General features: G+C 42.3%; 1 protein-coding gene across 1 annotated transcript in view; it reads right to left on the reverse strand.

Moving 5' to 3' along the window:
• PHACTR1 (phosphatase and actin regulator 1) overlaps positions 1–22,751 on the reverse strand; it is a 96,853-nt gene that overhangs the window by 42,843 nt on the left and 31,259 nt on the right. The window contains exons 2-4 of the mRNA XM_044455204.1: positions 14,860–14,940; positions 6,451–6,618; positions 3,055–3,261 (exon numbers count right to left, since the gene is read on the reverse strand). Coding sequence (XP_044311139.1) covers positions 3,055–3,261; positions 6,451–6,618; positions 14,860–14,940 — 456 coding nt within the window. The remainder of the gene's footprint in view (positions 1–3,054; positions 3,262–6,450; positions 6,619–14,859; positions 14,941–22,751) is intronic.

Below are 22,751 nucleotides of genomic sequence, written 5' to 3' on the forward strand. Positions count from 1 at the left end.
TCTGCCTCTGGAGAAATTAGTAATAGAATAGGGTTAATTTCCTTTCAGCTTGGAAATGATGATTCATTAGAGATGATTGCTCACTTCCAGAGCCCTTGCAAATGAAATAAAATCCCCAGAGGACATAAAAACATCCAAGAAACATATGTCTTTTGACCCTTACACCTGGTTTTAGGCAGATTTATTTGGAAAGAAGTTTTTTGGAATTTATCAAGCCCTTGGCCAAGGAGTGAGCCGCATGTACTGTTAGTGTGATGGCCTCACCTCCAGGACAATGCAGGGGTGGGGGAAGAAGCCACAAAAGAGCAGCAGCAGAGAGCAGGACAGAAAGTGCTGAACCTAGGGGTGGGCAACATGATGCCCGCCAGGCATTTTGGACTACAGCTCCCATAATCCCTGGTCACCGGCCATACTGGCTACATGCTCTGAGCGTTATGGTTCAAAACATCGGAAAGACATCAGGTTACCTGTCTCTGGTTGCACCCATACCCTTCCTGCTGCTTCCCCTTTTGCCCAGCTGTTCTAGATCTTTGTTCACAGGATACATACAGGTGAAGAACACAGTTGAAAAAGCTACTTGAAATGGGGCACAAATTTCAAGAGGAAGGTGAGCAATGGGGAAAGGCTTAAGTGCCCCATCTAGGTACTCCACTGCAAAGCTGTCCCTCCTGAGGACACTCTGTGGTAGCTGCACAGGTAACATTCTGCACAGCCGCATTGCAAGATGTGCTCTGATATCCAGATTACATGGGATTTCCACAAGTAAATCTTGTACACCATGAAGAGCAACCAGCTAGCATCACCACTCCCCCAAACATACTTGTATAGCGCTGTCTCTGCTAATGACCTCATGGTGGCCATCCTTGAACAACAGAATTCCTGAGTGAAATCGTTGAATTGCAATGCACCAAGACATTCACTTCTGCTCATTTGGGTCTGAATAGAGACAGTGGCTTTCTGTCCCACAACAGCTGTTACTAGCTTGGGTCTTCTTGTCCTAGGACCCTGGTAAACATACTAGCTGATTTGGCTAGTTTTCCCCTTTCCAGCTAAGAGAAAGGAAAATACCAGGTAAAAGGTTTCCTGCTGGGGATGGGGGAGAAGGAAGGGAATCACCTCCTCTATCTCATAAGGGGGGTGGCGGTGGGCATTAACAGACCTGATAAAATCCCCTCTTTCCACAGCCTAAATGTTCTATGGAGAAAGACGAAGAATCTCCCCAACTCATGGAGAGGGTTCTTTTGACAATCATCGTGCTGCATCCCCAGCCTGGCTCAGTTTGTGGGGAAGGAAGAGCAGAGGAGCATGGCATGAGGAAGGAAAAGGGGTGCCCCATGCCAGCAGTTCCAGCACGTTGAGGTTCATTAATTGATCAGTGATGATGGGTGGGAAAATACTGCATGGAGGGCCATTGTATGCCACAAATCTGGTCTGCAGCGGGTGGGGGTGGGAGGAGGAGGTTCATCTTATACACTCTGCCTATAGGTCAGCATGGTTCGAATGTTCAAGGAACAAATTCCACCTGCTTTATTTCTTTTACAAATAAGGGGATGGCCAGACATATGAACAGAAGATAGTGCATGGATTGCTTTGCAGTGGTAGAAAAGTTGAGCTGCAAAGGCTGGCTGTGCTTTTTTGCTGGAAGGGCCATGGAGACAGACTGCAGCAGCTCAGCCTCCTCTGATCCATAAGTTTCTCTACTTAACAAGCAGAGATACATGCAGGGCCAGGCAGACCCTTCCTGGCTTCTCAGTTCGCTTGCTCCTGCTAGCCTGGAAGCTGAAATGCACTCTTGGGCCATGTTCAGCTGTGATCCTTTAGAGCAGCAAGCAAATCCAGTGCTGCTAGCCTCGTATGAAACCCACTGTAGCTCATGAATGATTCTATCCTTAAAAAGATGATATGCTTTTGGATAGATGATGGTTTATGGGGTTCATTAAAAAACAAGTCAGTTCCACAATCTTCTCTGCACTCAGAGCCAGAGCACACAACATGGCTGGTAAGAAGGACTCATCAAAGCCTTCCTTTTCATCAAAGATGCAATGAAAGGATACACCTTACTGAGATGTGCATGCTAAGATTGGGGTGGGGGGGCTCCAGAAAAACACTACAATGGATCACCATCTACAGGCATGGTCAAGGTAAACAGGACCATTGCAAAACAGTGGTGTGGAAGGTCAGCTGGGACAATGGAAGCCGATTGTAACAGGGGCTCATGCTGAAATCAGGCAGGTCAGGGAGGTCTGGGACCTGCACATTCTCTCAGCAGACCTGGAGTAGAAAACAGCTGGCTGCAGATCAGTTGAATGAGTGAGTAACTGAGGGCATTTAAACACTGGAGTGGGTAAGTGGCACAGAAAACGGAAAGAAAGGCAGCAATATGGAAGAAACCTCTGCAGTTGGCTGGGCTGGGAACAGGTGAGATGAGCAGGAGGAGGAAAGAAAATAAAAAGTAAAGACAGCAATGATTCTCGCCCTTGCTCCCATCCAGGCACAGAGCAGTCAAGTCCAAACAGAATGCAACTGATGTTAATTTTGGACATGACCAAGCGGTTGCAAATGCTACTTAGGAAGACACAGACATGAACGATCCATGTGGGCTGAATCGAAGGAAGGGCATATGCTGGCTGGGACACGCTGGGAAATGCAGGGCTCTTTTCTTTCTGACACGCACAGGCTTGCATCTTCACCCTGCTTTAGTAGCCATTGTCCTAATCTATGCAACTGCAGCTGCATAAGGCAGTGGCTTGGGATTTCTCTGAGACTTCTCAGCCCCCTCACAAGCTCCCAGCATTTTTCAGGAGAAGCTATGGCCAGCTGAACTGACATAAAACTAACATGCCGAGAAAGATGACCTACAACAAGACACAAGAACGATCCTGATTAATTTTGGTGCATGTTGTGCTAATGCCCAAAAGGTCCTGGTTCTGTCATAAGTCAGTGACACACATATTTTGGTGGACAACTATGAAATCCGGTAGCATTACGGAGAAAAGACACAGGGAGGGGTGCACTTTTAGAGGGGGCAGAAACCATTCTGCAATACTTACTTACCAGCTAAGTGGTTGGCAATCCGGGCAATGGGTTTAGGAGGCAGGGCAGGGGGCTGTTTGAGGAGGGATTGCTGTTTCACTGGGGTGTCCTCACGGTCTCCAGAGAAAGCAGCGGATTTTTTAGGGGGAAGTAGCAGGACTGGTTTAGATGAAGGATCTTGAGATAGGTGGGATCCAGATCCACTGGACGTGGGGCTCTCTTCAGACACTGGAGGACACAACCACAGCATAGACGCAACAGCGTTACAAGCAAAGCGGTAGCAGAGAGACAACAGAAGCAGCAGAGCAGTGCGGATTTTCAAACGTAACAAACAGCAGAGCTTACTCAGATATATGAAGGAAAGAGGAAGAAAGGAGAAGGAGGAAAGAGAGAAACTGTCCACAAAGAGACTGGCAACAACCCTTGGTGCTTTCACGACAGACAGCAGGAGTACTGGCATCAAAACTGTATATATGGCCTTATTCTGGACAAATTTGTAGGCCGCTTTTGCTTACAACCAATGGACTGCAACAGCACAAATGCCCATGCCATAGCCCTTCAGACAAATATGCATACATGGTGATTTCTCCTTGGGCCCCTTGTGGTTCAGAAATGTGGAACTGGCAGGATCCCTTTAGGGTCGTTGTTTGCAGGGCTTTGGTGTTGAGGGAACCTTTCTCACATTCACTCATCTGGCAAGGAACCCCATAGGCGGCAGAGGACTCTCCACTTTCTGTAAACTAGAAAATTCTCAGGCATGCTCACCACACCTCGCCCCCAAAGCTCCTACCTCACTGGCTGAATGTCTCAAGGAAAGACCAGTAGAAGCTGGAAAAGATTATAATTCATCATACATTGAAATCCCTCTCAAAGAATCCAGACAAAGTAGCTGGATTCTTTAAAAAGATGTTGCTGGTACTTTTTGCCAAATTTTGGGACCTTTCAGTAGTTGCAACTCACTAGCCTAACTGTGCTATTAAATAATTTTCAGATATATCATTTTATCCTGGCAATCAAACGGGTGAATATTTGGTTATCCCTTGTCTACAGTTGGAGCATCTATTTCTCTCCTTCATCAGTACAGGCTGTTTCTGTTCAAGCCAACACAAATATCACAAAAAATTCATTGCCTTAGCCATATAACTTAAACAGTGAGAGATCAGCTCTTAGCCCCTGCATTTCATGAAAGACTGGCATCCAATAAGATCGGCATCCAAGTTATTATATAAATTACTTTAAGCAGAATGATCTTTGCTCAGTGAACCTGAAAACAAGTGGATCTGCATTCTGTTTCACTTATATTACAATGTCTTGTTCACCACCATGGGGTAATTTGCCCAAAGTGCTCCAAGAAGTGTGCTGGCTGCCATTTTGAATATGCAATCTGTGGCTTGTCATGCTGCACAAACCTGGGCATTGTATGTTATTTGAATAATCCCCAGATGACCCTTAAGCAACCCTGGTATGATTCCTAGAACTGTGCTTTCCATATTTCATGCATTTTTCAGAGCCCCACTGATGAAGGAATCCATGGTATATGGCCAAGGTCATTCACATGTTTACATGAAACAAAATTTGACCATGTCTCATAGATAACAATGTCCTGGTTTGCACATTTGTTGGGTTGTAGGGTGTGTGCAGGAGTAAGCACACACCCTCCCACCTACTCACTGCTTTCAGTTTATATCCAGTTTCTCAAACAATCCAGGAATGCCCAGTTCCTGGATTGTTTGAGGCAACATCCAAACTCAGAACTCCTGCAGTTGAGGGACAAGTGAGCTAGAGTTTGTTGATGGATTTTAATTCTAGATTGTTTGTGCCTAAACAACCCAGACTTTGGGGTTTGGACATCAAATCAAATGACCAGGAAGTGGAGCATTCATGGGTTGTTTGAGAAACCAGACGCAAAGTGGGAATTGCAAGCCAGTTGCAGGTAGCACAATCACTACCTCCTATGTGACCCTGACAATTAATGGGATAAAACAATCAGTGAATTGCCATTATGTAAGAATCAAGTCAATGGATAATGCCACAGGCCCATATAGAATGAGGCTTACATAAAAATAATATTGCCACAATTTATTCAGGTACTCTTTTAATATTATAATAATGGAAAGATGATTCTCATGCAAATGCATGGCAAGGGCTTCCGAGTAGTTGCCTTTGGGAGGCCCACTAGCAGAACCTGAAGGCAACAGTGCTTTTCAAGTGTAACCAATGGAATCCTGCCTCTGAATAGGGAGGGTCTGTAAAGCCATCATAAATAATTGTTGCCTTCCATGCATTTGGCTAATTCCTGTTTAAAACAGTCTGAGCCATCATATAGCAGCCATCTTGTTATCTGGCAGCAGTGAACTGCACAAAACAATAATGACCGTTGTATGAAGAAGCACTTTTGCTTTCATTCATCTATTCTGAGTTTACTGTCTCTGAATTTCTTTGGATGACCCTGTTTTATCTATTATTATCAGAGGAAGGAAACCTTCTCTCTGTCTACTTTTTCTTTCCATAACAAGAGGAATCTTACAAGCCTTCACAACAGCCTTTCACAACCTGTTGCCTTCTTGAAGTGTTGGACTACAACTATCATCACCCCCAGCTTGCATGGTCATATGAGCTGGCAATGATGGGAGTTGCAGTTCAATGCATCTGAAGGACACCCGCTTGAGGAAGAATGCCTTGAAATATCCTCCCACCATAGTTTCCTTTGTTTTGAACTAAAAAACTCTGACTACTTTAGTCACTCATTATAGGGAAGGTACACCAATCTCCTGATAATTTTGGTTGCTCTTTTCTGTCCTTTTCCAGTTCTACAGTACCTTTTTTAAGATAGGGTGAGTCAGTACTCAGTAGCCCAACCATGGCCACAACCCTAGATTTGTGCAACAGAATTACAATACTGACAATTTTATTTCCAGTCTCTTTCCTATTGAGCAGTAGCATGGAATTTCCTTTTTCAGAGCTGCTGCTCCCTGGCTTGATGTTCTCACTAAGCTTTCCACTATGACCTCAAGATTTCTTGGCATTGTACAAGCTGTTATTTTTAATTTAGTCAAATGAATTCATATATACAATCATTAGAAACAAAAGTAATGAATAGTATTTTGAGCAAGTCAGTTTAACAGGGTGAAGAATGATACATTGCCCATATCCAACCATGATCAGTGCAAAACTTTAGCAGACTTTAACTCACCACACATTCTATTGTTATTAGAGATTTGCACCTGCAGTTAATTTACCCAAGAAATTTATTTACGTAGGTATGACTCCTTGGACTCCTTGGATCCCATAGATTAGTTCTTGATGCTTCCTAGCCCCCAAACATAGAACATCATCCTGGGTATGTTAGTAGCAAAGTACTAATGGATTCCTGTCGCATCACATCTTATGTAGCTTACTATGGAACTTGAAGGCTACCTGTTCCATCCATGATCTCTGGAGTTGGGAGTACTTCATATGTACAGGAATCCCCTGATGCAGAACAGGGCTCCAATTCAGAAAGAGCTGGGAGTGAAGCTTGGCTAGAACTCAAAGCCTGCCCATTCTCTAACGACCCTTCTTCATTTTGTATGGGGAGCTCTGCATCTGGAAGAAAGTCCAATAATTATGTGAGATTAACATGATAATCACAAGCTTTGAAAATCAAAACTCTTTAATAGGAGAATGTCTGGGAAATGGGACCCGCCTCCAACTCTCTCTGGTGGGCCAGTTGCCTTGTTTGCAATCACACATAATAGTCAGAGTCATTTCACACAGAACAACTGGGTCAGAAGGGTCCAGAAAGGCCAATGAGTCCAACCCCCTGCAGGACACCAGGCACAGCATTCCAATCAGATAACTGCCCAGTTGCTTCTTGAAAGCATCTAGTATGGAAGAGCACTCAGCTTCTCTTGGCAGCTGCTTCCATTGTGATCCTGAACAGCAACACATTTGCCCCATCTTGTTCTGGAAGATCCAAACATCTTTCATTCAGAAGAGCAGAGGTCAATACTAACACATGACTGTGTCTTCTACACATAGTAATGTAATGAAATGGATCTATAACAGGATTATATTGTTGTGAGCCATGGTTCTCTTGAGTAAACACACTACTCCAGAAACTCCTTTTCCGATCAACTTTATTATTACATGTCCCTGAGTTCACCAGGAGTGAAATGTTGAGCCCTCTTTAACATCCATCGTTCCCTTGCTTTTTTTGTAAGCTGTTCAGCATCTCGGTCCTGAGAGGAAATCGTGTCTGTCTGTGCTCTTCCCATTTCTTTCCCAACTGAACCTCCCGTTGGTGCTGTCACCTGGCAACTGGCACCACCTCTTCAGGAGCAGGGACTTCTGTGTCTGACAAATTCCAGCTCTAGCTCCACCTTCTCTCCATGGATTGGTAGACCAGAACTCTCATCAGCCCGACCTGTCAATCCTGCCTCCTCTTCCCCTGCCTCCTCATTCCCATGGGTGGATCAACCCAGGCTCCCATCAGCCCGAACTGTCAACTCCTCTCCCTCTACTCCCCAGATGTTCCTTGACTTGGCACACTGCTTGGATGTGCTGAGATCCCACCATGATCTCACCCGCACTATATGAGCTTAAGTTCCCATCAAGCCAGACAGCTGCCTGTGTGTGTACAGGCACCCTGGTTCACAACAGGTATTTCCTGGTCCAACATGTGTTTGGCACAAAGCTGCCCAGAGAAGCAGGTGGGGAAGTGGGACCATTTGTCCCAAAGCCCTGCAAAGGAAACCTCTTGACTCACTCCATTGCCTACCACTGGCCACTGCTCTACCTTGCCACAATGTTCATCAGAGCCCACACACACTTGTGACTCCTTGCAGGGAAGGGGTGATCTCCTTCTATCCTTGCAGGATCTGTTTTGTTTTCCTCTAGAGCTCTCAGATCCACCACTGGGCTGGTGCAAAAGGCAGAGAACTAAATAATTCTGAGCCTAGGAAATGAATACCAGAACCAAATGAAGCTCCCAGTCCTTCCGCATACAAAATCCACTGCGGGTCACTTCAATCATTCTTCATTTCAGCAGTTTAATTTATTACTAAACCACTGAAAATCAGAAGTCCTTGCCAATCTATTGCAGATCTCTAAAAGACCTACCAGTGGATCCAGAGGGGATCTTTTGCCCACCCCTGTTGTAGGTTCCAGAGGCTGCAACCCCAATATCACATTTGCCCCAGGCTCCATAAACCCTCTGGATAGCCCTGGCTTAGCACTTCTGCAACTCTGATTTTAGGGTCACCATTCTGTGCAGACTTACCCGGGAACATCTCCCAGATTATTTCTTGAATTTACTGAACATGGCAGGATTGCCAATAGGCACAAAAGTTCACGATAAGATTTCAAAATAAAAGTTTCATTAAAAACTTTTTAATTAAGATACTCTTTAAAACTTCCATTTACATTACAAAATAAAAGATACTCTTTAAAACTTCCATTGGACTGAACTAATTTTTGTAGCAAAATGTACCTCTCCACTTACTAAATATTGTGTAAGGCAGAGATATTGCTGCCAAAGAAGACAGAAGGTAGGTGACAAGTGGATATATCAGATTCACCCAAAGGGAAATACGATAAATACACATTTCAACATCCCTTGGAAACCATTTTTAATAACTCTGTGAATAGTGGTGGCAAACATTTCTGAAAATCTCTAAAGACAAAGCAATGAAAATTATGTTTTGCCCTTTAAGGATCCTTGAAAAGGTAAAATCTCCTGCTTCTCCTTTTCCTTGAATTATTCACAATAATTAGTTTTTCTGCTTATTAGTGAAGGATTTGGAGAGGATTATAAAGATGGAATGAGATACCAGGAATGTGATCAACAGAAACCTGGCTTCTGACTCTCAGTGGAACAAGAAAAAGGAAGGTCATATGATTGCTAAGAACCCAGGATTTACCTTGCTGCTAACACTGGAACAGAATCCTATCATATACCCTGCTCTTTCTACCATAATTGATTTAATTTTGAAGAATTTTTGACCATTGAGCAGGTCTAATTAAAGCTGTTATCCAAATTTTGTTTTTGTAACTTAGTATTATTTGTGAATTACACTAAAGGAATTTTAAGAGATATACTAGGAAATAGAGGTGTAATTAGCAACATGCCTACTTAATACACGTGTGTAACAATAGTTGAGTACATGAATAATGGTGGAGCTTTCTGAATTGGGAAAGGACTGATGCAGCTGTAGGTAGATTTCTGTCTTACTGGATCTACTTTGCTTTTTATTAGAATCCCAAATTAATCAATAATAAACAAAAGTCTGCACAAAAAATATTATTTTTAAATATGAGTCTGGGAATGGGTTTTTGACCAACTCATAGTTCTTTCACATAAAAATCCATTTCTGGTTATCTCTTGCTTTCTTAATTCCAGTAGAGTAATAAAGAATATAACAATGGGGTGTGTGTTGCCATTATATATATACATAGCATTCATATTCCAGCTTTCTTCCCTTTGCAAGGAACCCAAAGTGGCTTTCATAGTCCTCCTCCTCTTCATTTTATCCTCACAGCTGCAAACCTATGACGTAGCTAAGGTTAAGAGTCACGCAGGCACTGGCCCAAAGTCACCCAGTGAACTTCATGGCCAAGTGAGGACTAGAACCTGCATCTCCCACATTCCCATTCCAATATTCTGAGCTCACAGTGCGGTGCAGTGGTTAGACAACCCTAAACCCTTGCTGATCTATTGCCAGTCACCCAGAGACCTACTAGTATATCCAGAACTAGTAGGTCTCTGGGTGACTGGCAATAGATCATTGCTCTATTCTATTCACTTTGGTGAATAGAACTGTCCCTTGTTGGACCATATAAAAGCCGCACAGTTTGCTCTCTCTCTCTCTCTCTGTGTCTGTGCAAACAAAATTCTACAGGCAGCTTTCAATCTTTTATGCCACCTTCCACTGGAAACTTATTGCCAATAGAGAAGTTAATTTGCATGTTGAAGATACTTTAGGTACCATGTTATCTCTTACCTAAATGGTATTGATTTGACAATGATCGATAGCACTTTGAAAAACACAATTTAATAGTGCCTTTTGTAGCTCAAGAGCAGCACAGTCTCCAGGAGAAAGAGTGGCTAATTTTGGCTGATAATCAAATGTTTCTCTTTTCAGTTTTGTAAAAACAAAGCATTTATTGTATGCAAGTTAATTGCTTTGTTAATCAATTGAAGCATTGCTTTGTTGATCTTAAGCATTAGTTTTTTCAAGGGATTCGCATATACCGAGAGAAGATACAGAAAGGAAAACAATATTGTTATTAAAGCTGAAAAACAGTTATAAACATTTATGACAATACATTCTTGACCACTAGAATTGAATAAATAGTAGGCATTTTAACAGTTCTGTGTCTTTCTTTGCCTCTTTTCCCTACATCTAAAATGTTGAGTTAATTTTGATACTTGGGCTATCTGAGAGTCAGCTCCAGGCTTGAGGCTTTGCTCAGGTAAGCTTTTTTTGGTGGGCCTCCTTCAACTGAGTCCTCTCCAGTGAGCTTACCATCTAGCAGTGGAGGAGATGGCAGCAGGTAGATGCAAGACCTGTAGCAGGGACCTTCAACTACCTGTCCACATAACTGCTGATGGAGGCTCCAGTGCCACTCCAAGCCATTCTGGGAATCTTGATTAGCAGCATGCTCAAAGGGGGAAATGTGGGTTAGACAAATGGTTGGCATCTCTCACACCCAGACACTGGCATGGGAGGGACCAGGGTGGTTGTCAAGGATGGGCCCTGCCTTGGTGCTGAGGCCCCAGCAGTTGCTGGAGGATGCTGAACGTGGCTGTCGTGGATGATCAGTTCTCAGGTGGCTGGAGCATCATTTTTATGCTATCCAATCACTGAAAAAAAATGCAGTGATTTTAACATTGCCAGCATTCTCTAAGGTAGCATTCAATACAGTTTACCGGGTATTGGGAATTGTCTGAAAAAGCTGGATCACTTTTTACAGTATTTCTAGGAATGGTCATGCAAAGTCCATTGGTGGGTGGGAGCTAGTTGACAGCACATATTCTCAGAGATATACCTGTAGGTGTGCCTTGCATATACTGGACATATACGCAAAGATGAATATGCAGTTGGTTTCCAATATCACATTTTAACAATTTGTTCTATATTTATTTATTTAATTTTAATTTTTATTTATTTGATTTGTATGCTGCCTGATTAGCCATAAGTCTTTCTCAGTGGCTTACAATATAATCAATACAACAATAAAGGTAAAGGTAAAGGTAAAGGTAAAGGCTTCCCCTTGACATTAAGTCCAGTCATGCCTGACTCTAGGGGGTGGTGCTCATCTCCGTTTCCTATCCGAGGGAGCCAGCGTTTGTCCGCAGACAGTCTCCGTGGTCATGTGGCCGGCATGACTAAACACCGAGGAGGTGCACAGAATGCTGTTACCTGCCCACCGAAGTGGTACCTTTTTATCTACTGGCATTTGCATGCTTTCGAACTGCAAGGTTGGCAGGAGCTGGGACGGAGCAACGGGAACTCACCCCGTTGTGTAGATTTGAACCGGTGACCTTACGATCTACCAGCCCAGCAGCACAGCGGTTTAAACCACTGCGCCACCTGCAGTCCCTAATACAACAATACAATATAGTAAAATGAACAAATGCAATATGAAACTGATTTCTAGAGCTATGATATATGACAGGTAAGTAAGGCAACACCACTAAATGTACTTACCAGCAAGTAAGCTCCCCTGGACTTCACCCTGAGTAAACACACTTAGGATGGCACTACATAGCTGCAATTCTATGTAGACCTATTCCAGAGGAGCCCTACTGAAATCATTGGCACTTATACACCAGTAACTATGCATGCGATTGTGCTGTAGAACAAACTCCATAGAAGCATAGAAGCATTTGCACAGCCAATGATAATAAGATCATAAACCCCCATTTCCAAAAAATCTTGTGTAAAATGCTTTGAATGAATATTGCAAAGCAAGCTTGACCTGTAAACATAAATATTAGAATTCTGCATTCCACAGTCCTTTCAATACTAGTTGATACATGTCATAGCACTGGGTAGGCATACTGAAAGAGGCTGTTAGCTATCTCTGTTGAGCTCCTGAGTTATGCAATCTAGAAACTCTGCAAAATGTGATCAACAACACAGGGATGTAAGTATTCTTGTTCAATGTATGTAGTAACATTAGAACATGTGGTTTAGATGGCTTTTAAAAAGGGGTTAGAGAACCTCACAGAATCTTAGGTTAGAGAACCTTAAAACCATGCCCATTTTGAAGTTCTTGGTTTTGACCTTGAAAGACCTAACAAGTTTAGAATCAGCCTATTTGAAGAACCACCAACATTGCATTCAGTCTGGAGCTGGAGGCCAGGTTTGAAGACCTATGGGGCATAAGAAAGAGGAGTTCTTCTGTGGGCCCTGCCTTGTTGCTGAACTCCTCACCTGTAAAGAATGCAAGCTTTCAACCAAGCTTTGGAAAGTTATTTGTTGCAGACCACTTTCTCCTAAAACTACCAGTTGAAATAATTAAGATGTCTTAAAATGGCTTGGTGCTACAGCTTATTTACATTTAACTGATGTTTTATTAGCATTTGAATTATATAGCTCATGTTTAAGTTTTTATGTTATTCTGTGCAATAAGCCTTTGGATCCTCTTCTGTTTAATGCACAGGTGACATGTTATTACTGTTCTGTAACCTTCATTGTGAGAGTTAAGGCAATCTGCCATCAAGGAAACCAGCCATTCCAGCTAAATAGAACCTGATATTCAGTTGCTGACTATAATTGAAAACCGGGGGCTGGGGACAGACCACAGTGGAGCAGAGCGGCCTTGTGTCCTGCTTGTGAAATGTCTTCGCAGGCCGTCCCCTAACATGACAGCTTTTACAGATGCTTGGGGAGTCCCAACTCAGCCAATTCCACTGTGAACCGGCATGACCTCCACCCTCCCAGACCCATGTGCAGATCTGAATGTAATTACCCTTCCAATTATCCTATGTAATTATCCTCTTGCACTGCTTCAAATTTTGTGATGCACTTCTCACAGCTCAAAATTAAAATGCATATTTTAGGATAAAGTACATGGAGAAAGGGAAACATTTTGGGAGCAATGCAGTGCCCTCCACTCCATGCGTGGCTGCCACTGTGGCGGCTACCATGACTCGCATCCTGCATTTCCTCTAGATGGCTGCCTTCCTCCTCTTTGTGGTTGCTTTCCAGCCTTGGAGAGGCAGCTATTTTGCACACTGGCTGTGAGGGGGATGGAGCATCTGGGATCCTCGCTCTGAGGGCCCAGGACCTTAGAGCCCAAGCTCTGAATAATTCAGTGCCCCTGCCAAAGAATGTCTGGAGCCTGTAAGATCGCACCCTGAGATAGACTATTGCTCCCAGATGTGTGTTTTTTGAGAAAATACGTCTTTAGAACTTAAATGCACATTTTCTTCTTTTTTCGCAGAGTAGAATTTAATATATAGGATTTTTTTTAAAGACAGCAAGCAGTAGAAACAACCTAGTGACTAGATTTTCATGCAGACTTTTTAAATATGGAAACTTAATGTGGAAATAGGAAAGAATGAAATTTATGAACACACACCAACAAAAATGACATGACTGGAAATAGATGGATCTATTCATTTTAATTGACAAAAGCAAATTAAACATTAGTGACAATAACACACACACACATAAATTAATGATAGTGGAATAGAAATGTTCTACAATAGTAATATAATGGAAAAGAAAAATAAGAAAGCGCCGAGAAAGAATGAATTCAAGCTAAAGCAAATGAAAGGGGATACAGAGTGGCTGAAACTCTGAGTGGAAGCACTTTGCGGCACAATGTTTTGTTGTAGGACTCTCTCTTGCTCTCTTTCATTAAGGCTGGAGTGGGCAGTGTTTTGGCTTTCATCTTCCATTATCCCTCACTATCAGCAATACAGGTTAATGGGAGCGGCAGACCAAAATAAGTGGAGGAACACAAGGTGCCCAACCCCTTTATTGAACAAGCTTATATTAGTGGGTCGTAGGAACAAAGGAATTGCCTTGAACTGATCCATTTAGGTCAGCATTCCCAACAAGTAACAGCCTTCAGTGCTCCAAGTTTTCAACCCTACCTAGAGATGCAGGGCTTGGAACTGGGATCTTCCATATGCAGAGCATGTCCAGCTCCTCCTGTAGCTGCCCCAATCTGCAGCGCTTTCTTGGCCATTCAAACACATGAAAAAAGTTTTGTGGGTGATCGGGTGATAAGAACTCCCACTGGAGAGGTGCCAAAACTGCAATGCGTAGGGTTTGATGACAACCCATATTTATCAGTATTCAACCCTGCTTAATTTTGGCTAAACTGTGTTTTGTAAGGTAGCTCAAATAAACCAAGTGAATTTAGTAGGCTTTGGAAGCTGTACAGATTCTCACTGAATTAAATTCAGTGAAATCGCTTCAGGTTTCACAACAGTGTTCTTTTGGCCCTTCTTTTTTGGATTCTGGTAAGAAGTTTGGAATTTTTGTTTCTCTGATCTCTTGTACTGTGCAGTGTTAATCGATACCATTTCCATTACAAGGCCATTTTTAACATGCATCACTGAACTGGACAATGATTATTTTCCATACAAAAGGTCGTGATGCCACCCACCCAACATTCTGACATTACTAAAAATGATGCTGTTTAATGATGTTGGAATTGCTGTTTTCAAGTTTGTGGTCCATCCTTTGTACATAACATAACAAAAAACATAACAAAAATCCACATCAAAGAGTCTTGTGATGTCTGCTATAATAAATTCTCTGGTAATACCAAGTTGTATTATCCACTGCGCACATCACAGTTCTGTGAACTGATAATGTTTCTTACCTTTATCAAAAATTTCCTTCAACACTCCTCTCTTGATAAGCTCTTCTCTGCTTTGCCTCATTGATATTTTTCTTTCAAGTGCTACCAGAAAGAGGAAACAAAACTTTAGTTGAAATATTATAAGATAAAGTTCATTTCTTTACCTCTTACTTCTCAGGAGTTGCAGCTCTCTGATTGGTTTACAACACTTTATAGAACAGATGATACAGTAGAATGCTGTGAATGTTTTCCAAAATACAAACATTTTAAAACAATTTAAAAACAGTTAAAAGAGTTATATGTATCATGTATAGTTTTATGATACAGGAGGCCTGTAGAACACTTGCGATGGATACTTCCCTCAAATGTATGCATGTACAGCATAGAGGGCTGTCTTAACCAGCTGCCAGAAAGATGACAAGGTTGGTTCCAGGCAGGCCTCAGTGGAGTGATCATTCCATAATTGGGGGCTGCCACTGAGAAGGCCCTGCTCCCTTTTGTTGCTGTTTCTCTCAGAGATGGCACCTGGAGGAAGACCTTGGATGTTGGACATAGGATTCAGGTAGACTGCAGTTCAGAGGGTCATTCCATCAATTATTGAAGTCCCAGTAACAAGATCATTGAAAAAAGCAGGAAATGTAACCAATAATAATTTAAATCCTTGCTTCTGTAATTATTCCTTCTTCCTAACATACTTATACATCATGTCCTAATACAAATAGTGGAAAATCCCAATGGGTCCAAAGTTTGTTCTTCCATTTATTTGTAAATGTGTAGTTTAAACAAAAATTTTAAAAGTTAAAATGAAACTTGATGAACTAGCAGCACAACTCTGCGCAAGTTCGCTGAATCTATGTCCATTGACTAAAATGTTAATAATCACTTGGAACAGCCTCATTTATAGGCAGAAAACCACTCCCCCGAAATATAGAAAGACAAGCTTTTATCTGGAATTGAGCAGAACTTGACTGAGGCCAGACAAAAGCAAAGTAAAGAACCCATTTTCATACCATGCACAATCAACTTATAGAATTTACTGCCAGGAGATTTGATGATGGTCAATGACCCAGATAGCTTGAAATAAGAAAGCAAAAAACAAAAACAAAAAACCCAGCAGCCAGGATCACTTCATTTACATGTTGATTGAATTTACATGTTGTGTTGATTACACAACACGATAAGCCATGGCAGCTCATAAGCCAGGGTATCATGTCGTGTTGCCTGAATCCAGTACAAGTAGTTAACAAACCATGCTGCTGGATTCAGACAACACAACAGTTCATCTGGCTAATAAACCACCATTGCTAACTGTGGTGTTGTGAATCCAGTCTTTGTTTACTGTGCGCATGCATGTGTGTGCCCTTCTCTCCTTTACAAGGGTCCTGTGACACTTGAATGTGCTAGAACTGAAATTTACATTTCAATTCTTAGTTTTACAATATTGTGGACTGTTCCCAAATGGTCCTAAATGCACAATTAGGCCTTGATCCAGTTGTGATTGTACTACATGTCAAGAGTCTGCCTGACTTACTTTAGTGGTGTCAGTTCCCATCAAGGAATTATTTATTTCTGTACAGGTGACCTTTCAGGAACATCGCAAATCTTTTATTTCCTGTTCACTGCAACAGATAATTGCATATGCGGTGTCAAGAGGGCTTCTCAGGATGTCATGCTTGCTGACTTTAGCAACAAGGTACTGGCTCCCACTGGGAGACAGGTGCAGCATTTCTGTGATTTTGTCAGGTATGAATAGCTATTTTGAAGATGCATTTTCTCTTTCGCATTAAGAAAGCTCTGCCCCACACCTATTTATCTACATAGAGCATGATCCTCAACATAGTGCCTGGAGGAGCCAAGCCAACCATCCTTACCTGCAACAGTACCTGTGGGCATCCATTAAAAAGTTTTTGTTTAAATATACATGCATGTATTTGTATGAAGGGACTGCAGGTGGCGCAGTGGTTTAAACCGCTGTGCTGCTGGGCTGGTTGATTGAAAGGTCGCTGGTTCGAATCTGCACAATGGGGTGAGTTCCCGTTGCTCCGTCCCAGCTCCTGCCAACCTTGCAGTTCGAAAGCATGCAAATGCGAGTAGATAAAAAGGTACCAGTGGGCAGGTAACAGCGTTCCGTGCACTTCGGTGTTTAGTCATGCCGGCCACATGACCACGGAGACTGTCTGCAGACAAACGCTGGCTCCCTCGGCTAGGAAATGGAGATGAGCACCGCCCCTAGAGTCAGGCATGACTGGACGTAATGTTAAGGGGAAATCTTTACCTATTTGTATGAAATGCATACAGCTTTCTAGCAATTGTACATAGGCAGCAATAAAAGCAGACCAATATTCAACTAAGTGTCCATTTGAAGCTTCATGTATCGAAAGCATTATATTACAATTCATTGTATTACAGGGGATGAGTGCTTATGCTCCCAGTTTCATAATCTGAGCCTTTTATCTGTCAAAAGGCTATTTTCCCTTCCATTTGTTAATTTCCATGAAGCAAGTAAATAATTTTAAACAGTCAGTGTCAAAGGCTGTTCCAGTACAAAACTCCTATGTGTAAGAATCTTCTTGCAAAAAGACGGAACTCCTGGACAGTGCTAAAATGCATGTTTAAAGAATTATTGGCTGTATGGCACTGCCAACAAGGCCCTTATTAAAGAGCTATGGCATGAAACAAATATTGTTGAGTAAGATGCAGCTAGAGAGCCATAGACATGACGGGAAGATCTCAAATCAGTGACCCACTGATTGCTTTTTGATTTTGTGGTGGTGCTTACTGTGGTTTCTCACATTCATGCAGTGATGCATCCAGAGAGGTTGGGGGCTCCTGACATAAGGTAATGGGTAGATGTCACCTCATAATTGTTTATTATTTCGTATCGGGAGTATCCCCTGCTGGCTCTCCAGGTCTCTGGTCTGCTTTCTCATCATCATTGCTCCTTTCCTTAAGTTCTGTGCCTGGGTGCAAAGTCAGTGAACTCTTGCTTGGTCCCCCTCCTTATCTAATGCATGGCCATTTTTTAACTTCCCACATCATCATTTTCTCTCTCTATCTTTGATTTGTTCTCCTACTCCAGAGCAGGGGAACAATATACATGAAGGCAAAGCTTCTGAGGGAAGTGTCCTGTGTTATGTTCCTTGAAGGACCAGTCCAGAACTAAACAAGTCCTCAGAGGAAGACTCTATGTCTTTCCCTAGTATTTAAAGGTTTTAAGGAAAGTTGTTGCGTACCAATAACGTTCTCAAGACCTCAGGCCACTTGAAGAAGGCCCAAGAGACTCTCAATGGTCTCTCATCACGCCCTTCCCCAACCAATATCATCCCCTAGGAGCAAGGATCACCGTGCCTCCGAGCAGAAGCCCAGAAGCAGTGGTTCTGTGCCTGCGTGAGCACAAGGCAAATCATTCCAGGGCCCTGTGCATGAGGAAGTGACTTAACTCTTGTTGTGCTCCAGACAGAGGCCAGGCTGACAGTTCAGGAAAGGGAAGGGAAGGGGGATGCACCAGAGTCTGCCATGACTCCGATCCACTGGGTTCTAATCTGTGCTGGAGCAGCACCTGATCCTGTTGGTTTGTAATCCTGACCATCCTGATCCCCGACTCACTGGATGGCTCCTTATGCCAGATAATTACCTAAAGCAGGGGTGCAGACATTGTTGCTTTTCGTTGGAGGGCTCAGTTCCATTTTGGAGAAGGCCTTGGTGGCAGCATTCCAAACAGTGGACAAAGAAATACCACCATGATTTTAGCTCAGAGCTCTTACTGCCAATAGCTAAGCCCTAGGAAAGGCATGTCAACTTTTTAGAACTGAGAGAAAAATGCACAAAAACAGAGAAACCACCAAATGATTGGAGGTTGGGGGAAAATGGAACCAGAGTGTTGCATTTGATCCCTGGGAACCCCAACCCAAATGCCTGTGAGACAAGTCCAAGCTGTGAGGAAGGGGTGGTTAATATGCAGCAATGCCATCTGGGATATAAAAGCAATTGCAGGCTAGAAAAGACTGGGAATATGGCTCAGTTCACCGAAGCAATTCACGAGCTTGCTTGAACACACAAGTGTCTCCTTCAGCAGCTCCCCACACATGGCCAGGAACCAAAATATGTATGATGGTTATTATACATATACACCACCTTTTCTTACAAGGAACTTCAGGTGGCTTACATAATTCTCCTCCCATAAAATCTTCACAACAACCTTATCAGGTAGGCTAGGCTGAAAGACAGTGACTGGATCAAAGTCATCTAGTGAACTTCATGGCTGAGTCAGGCCTGGATCCCTGAGCTCCCAAGTCCTAGTACAATGTTCTCAATCTCTGGATAAACTACGGCTTTAGAGAATCTTGGACTACACTGTGGTAAACTGCAAGTGTGGCCTTATAATTTGAATCCAGGGTACGCAATCTTTGGCTGATCAAGCCAGGCAGCCCTACCCCTCTCTCACCGGCCACCTAGAATTTCCCAAGGAAAGAGCCAGCATGGAAGAATGGCTGGCAATTTGAAACCTTTTCTCTTTTTTCTTTTGAGAGGGAGAGCTAAATGCTTGGCATTTGGTTTGAGCCATGCACTGTCTTAATTAGGCAGACAAGCTGTACAGAAGATCCAACAAGACACATCCTCAATTTAAAAATAACAGGACAGAAAGACAGCAATTGAAAGATCCAAAGCTTCTTGTAGTCACTTATACCGCCAAGCTTTCCTTTGAGGATAAATTGTGAAGAATATAAATGGCAGGTAAGGAGGCTTTGGTCACTACCTGCTTGTAACACCAGTTCCTTGAGATCCCATGTGGCACAGCTCTGTTTTGCTAGTTATTAACCCAGAGAATATCACAAATGGTTCTCTTTCAGGGCCGGCCACAAACCAACACTTTTCTCTTTCAGGAGTAACTCCTTTGCGTGCAGTTAAGCAGAATTTAGCAGACAACAAATCACTTCCTCTGCCAGAGCAGCCTTTAGTTGTTCAGTGTGTGGGCATGTGTGTAGTTGTTTCAGGACATGGTAGAATGACCACAGGAGCCGGCAGGAGAGGTGGCAAATGCAAAGAAGCCTTGAACATTTATATAATCATTAGGTAACAATGTACCAGCAGGTATGGATGGCATGAGGCTTGCTGGCTGCATACAACATCCATCGTTCTTCAAAGAATGAATTGCATTTCCAAAATGTGTTGGGCAGAATCATTTATCTTGCTTCTGTGCGCGCGCGCTCTCTCTCTCTCTCTCTCTCTCTCTCTCTCTCTATATATATATATATATATATATATATATGCACAATCATAACAATACAAGCAGAAAAGGGGGGAAAACCTAACAGCAATGCATATCCATTCACAAGAACTATTTACAAGACTACTATTCAAAAAAAAAGATTGTGAGGGAGAAAAAGATTCAGCCCTGGCTTTTAAGCTTTACCCTCCAGTTCCCCAGTTCTGAAAAATGTCATCTTCCATGCTCCAAATAGCAATAAAAAGAAGCTTCCACTGGCATCAGGTACAAATACAGCCTCACACTTCAGAGCTGCCTTAAGAAACTGCTTGCCTTCCCTCCCTATTCTTGGATTTCAGGTGGACACCCCCCCCCCCGCCCCGTAAGCCACTGCATCTTTTGTCTCAATGCTAATCTGCTTGATTGGCAATTTAAAGCAACATAATAACTCTTGCTCAGCTCTCAGGAATAAATCTCTCTTTCTTGTTGACTCCTTTTCTAATATTTTTCTTTTACTTTCCCATTGATATTTACTGTTGGACTCTACTTGCATCTCTACATACTGAGGCTTATGCTATATTTTAAGAACAGCAGCCAGAGAATTTACGGAAACTCCCAGTCTAGCAACTGGCAAAATAAAAAAGGAAGATTAATAGGGATCCAAAAGAAAGAAGGAGCTGAAAGCAAAACTTCAAATGTTGTATCGGGATACACAAGTCTAGTAAAAACACAGAAAAAAGCATAGGTAAAACATGAACCACTTTAGAAGCCTTACGTAATAAAGGAAGTCTACTGGGAAGATCAGGAATGCTTCGCCTCGCCATGAACTTCACTTCAAACTTTGGCATGGATTTCTTCTGTTCTAGTTTTGAACCGATATTTTCAGTTTGCCCAAAATGGTAAGGTGAAGATTTCTATGTGCATTTTTCCAAAGTGGACGCTTTTCATCCACAGATTAAAGCATGCAAATATGCATTAAAAAGTGCCTTTTTCAAATGTGATGGAAGTTCATAATTTGTGAGCATTTTCAGTGAACATGCACTCCCATTTGCATTGACAAAAGGGGCCTTTTGTGTGATCTGTGAACCAAAATGAAATTCTTGCATATCCCTAGCCGCACAACATGAGAAATTGGAGAGATGAAAATCAGTCTAATTTTCATCAGTCTAAGACACAGCCAGCCGCAGAAAAGGACAACATTTCCAGTCAGCTGGAAAGGAAACCCTCAGACCAATCCAAGCTTAATATATCAAGAACAGGCAAGATGTCAGATCTTGAGTGAAACAACAGAAGAAAAAGCAAAATAAAGAGGGGATGTTGTGAATACAAAGTAGTACATGCAGTCATGAAACGATGTCACTCGCTCTAGCAGTATTTTCTTTTGATAAACAGGAACATTATTAATTGTGAGCAGATAAAAAGAAAAGCACTCTCTAAAATCCTGTTGGAGTTAGAGGTAAGTCTACATATGAAAGGGATAACATACCAGCCACACTTAACGCTCAATCAGCATCCTCAGCAAGAAAAGGCAGCTGGGTTTTCAGGCTCTGCGTGGACTTTCTCTTATGGCAGCAGCATAATAATTGAGCACGACGGCATGTTAAACTCCACAATGGAGTCTGGGCAGTGACTGGCATAAAAGTTGCATAGGTAATATACACGTATTGATGCAGACTGAGAAAAAATGCAGTGGTTTAGGGCCAGGATATCTGAAGGAAAGTCTCCTCCTTTTTCTGCCTACCTGGACCTTAAGATCATCTACTGAGGTCCTTCTCTGTGAGCCACTTTTGAAAGATGTAAAGAAGTTGGCCACAAGGGGAAGGCCTCTTTCGGCTGTGGTACCCCAACTGTGTAGTCATCTCTCCAGAGAGGTGCGCCTGGTGCCAAGTCTTTATGTTTTTTGGCACAAGGCTAAAACCTTTTTGTTTTCCCAGGATTTTAATTGGTAAAGAAGAACAAAAGTTTAGGCCATTCTATACTGTATTTTATACTGTTGTTGGATTGCTTATTGTCTATTATTTATCTATTTAAGTATTTTATTCTAATTGGTTTGGGACTGGTGTGTTATGGTCTATATTATACCTATGTATACTCTGTTGTATTGTTCTATTGGGGTTTTGTCTTTTAATTTTTATCACAGAGAGCCTTTTGGCTAATGCAGACACTATATAGAAACTTCAATGGATGGATGGATGGATAGATATTTGCTATAATTTAGATAGAAATGCTGCTCATCATTGTGGGGAAACCTGGAAGCAGGTGACTTGTGTATCTGCTCCATCCACTGTCCCCATGCTAGCTGCTGAGGTGTAATTTCAGGGTCTCTTTCTTCCTCTTGTTATGATTCTTTATACTTTAAAGCAGACTTAGGGTAAGTAGCCCTTCAACTTCAGGGCTGTCCTCTTATAGCTACCCTATTCAGTGATGTGAAGAATTAGCTTACTTTCCTATAATTCTAGGTGGAAGAAACATAATGGTGTACAATATTTTACTTTAGAAAATACCTAATTATGATTAATATATGGTAGAAATATAGCACCTAAAGTGCCAAACTAATAAGACATTGGAAAATGAAATCTTGCCCAGTTTTCCAAGGATGCAGAAAGAAGGAACAGCTGTTTTATAGACGTTGATAAATGTTTCTTAATGGAGCTCTGCAGATGCTAATTGCAATCACTTACATAATAGAACTATTATGAATGGAACG

The sequence above is a fragment of the Varanus komodoensis genome, unplaced genomic scaffold (assembly GCF_004798865.1).
Source record: "Varanus komodoensis strain SLA01 unplaced genomic scaffold, ASM479886v1 scaffold8, whole genome shotgun sequence".
NCBI classification, from domain to species: Eukaryota; Metazoa; Chordata; class Lepidosauria; order Squamata; family Varanidae; genus Varanus; species Varanus komodoensis.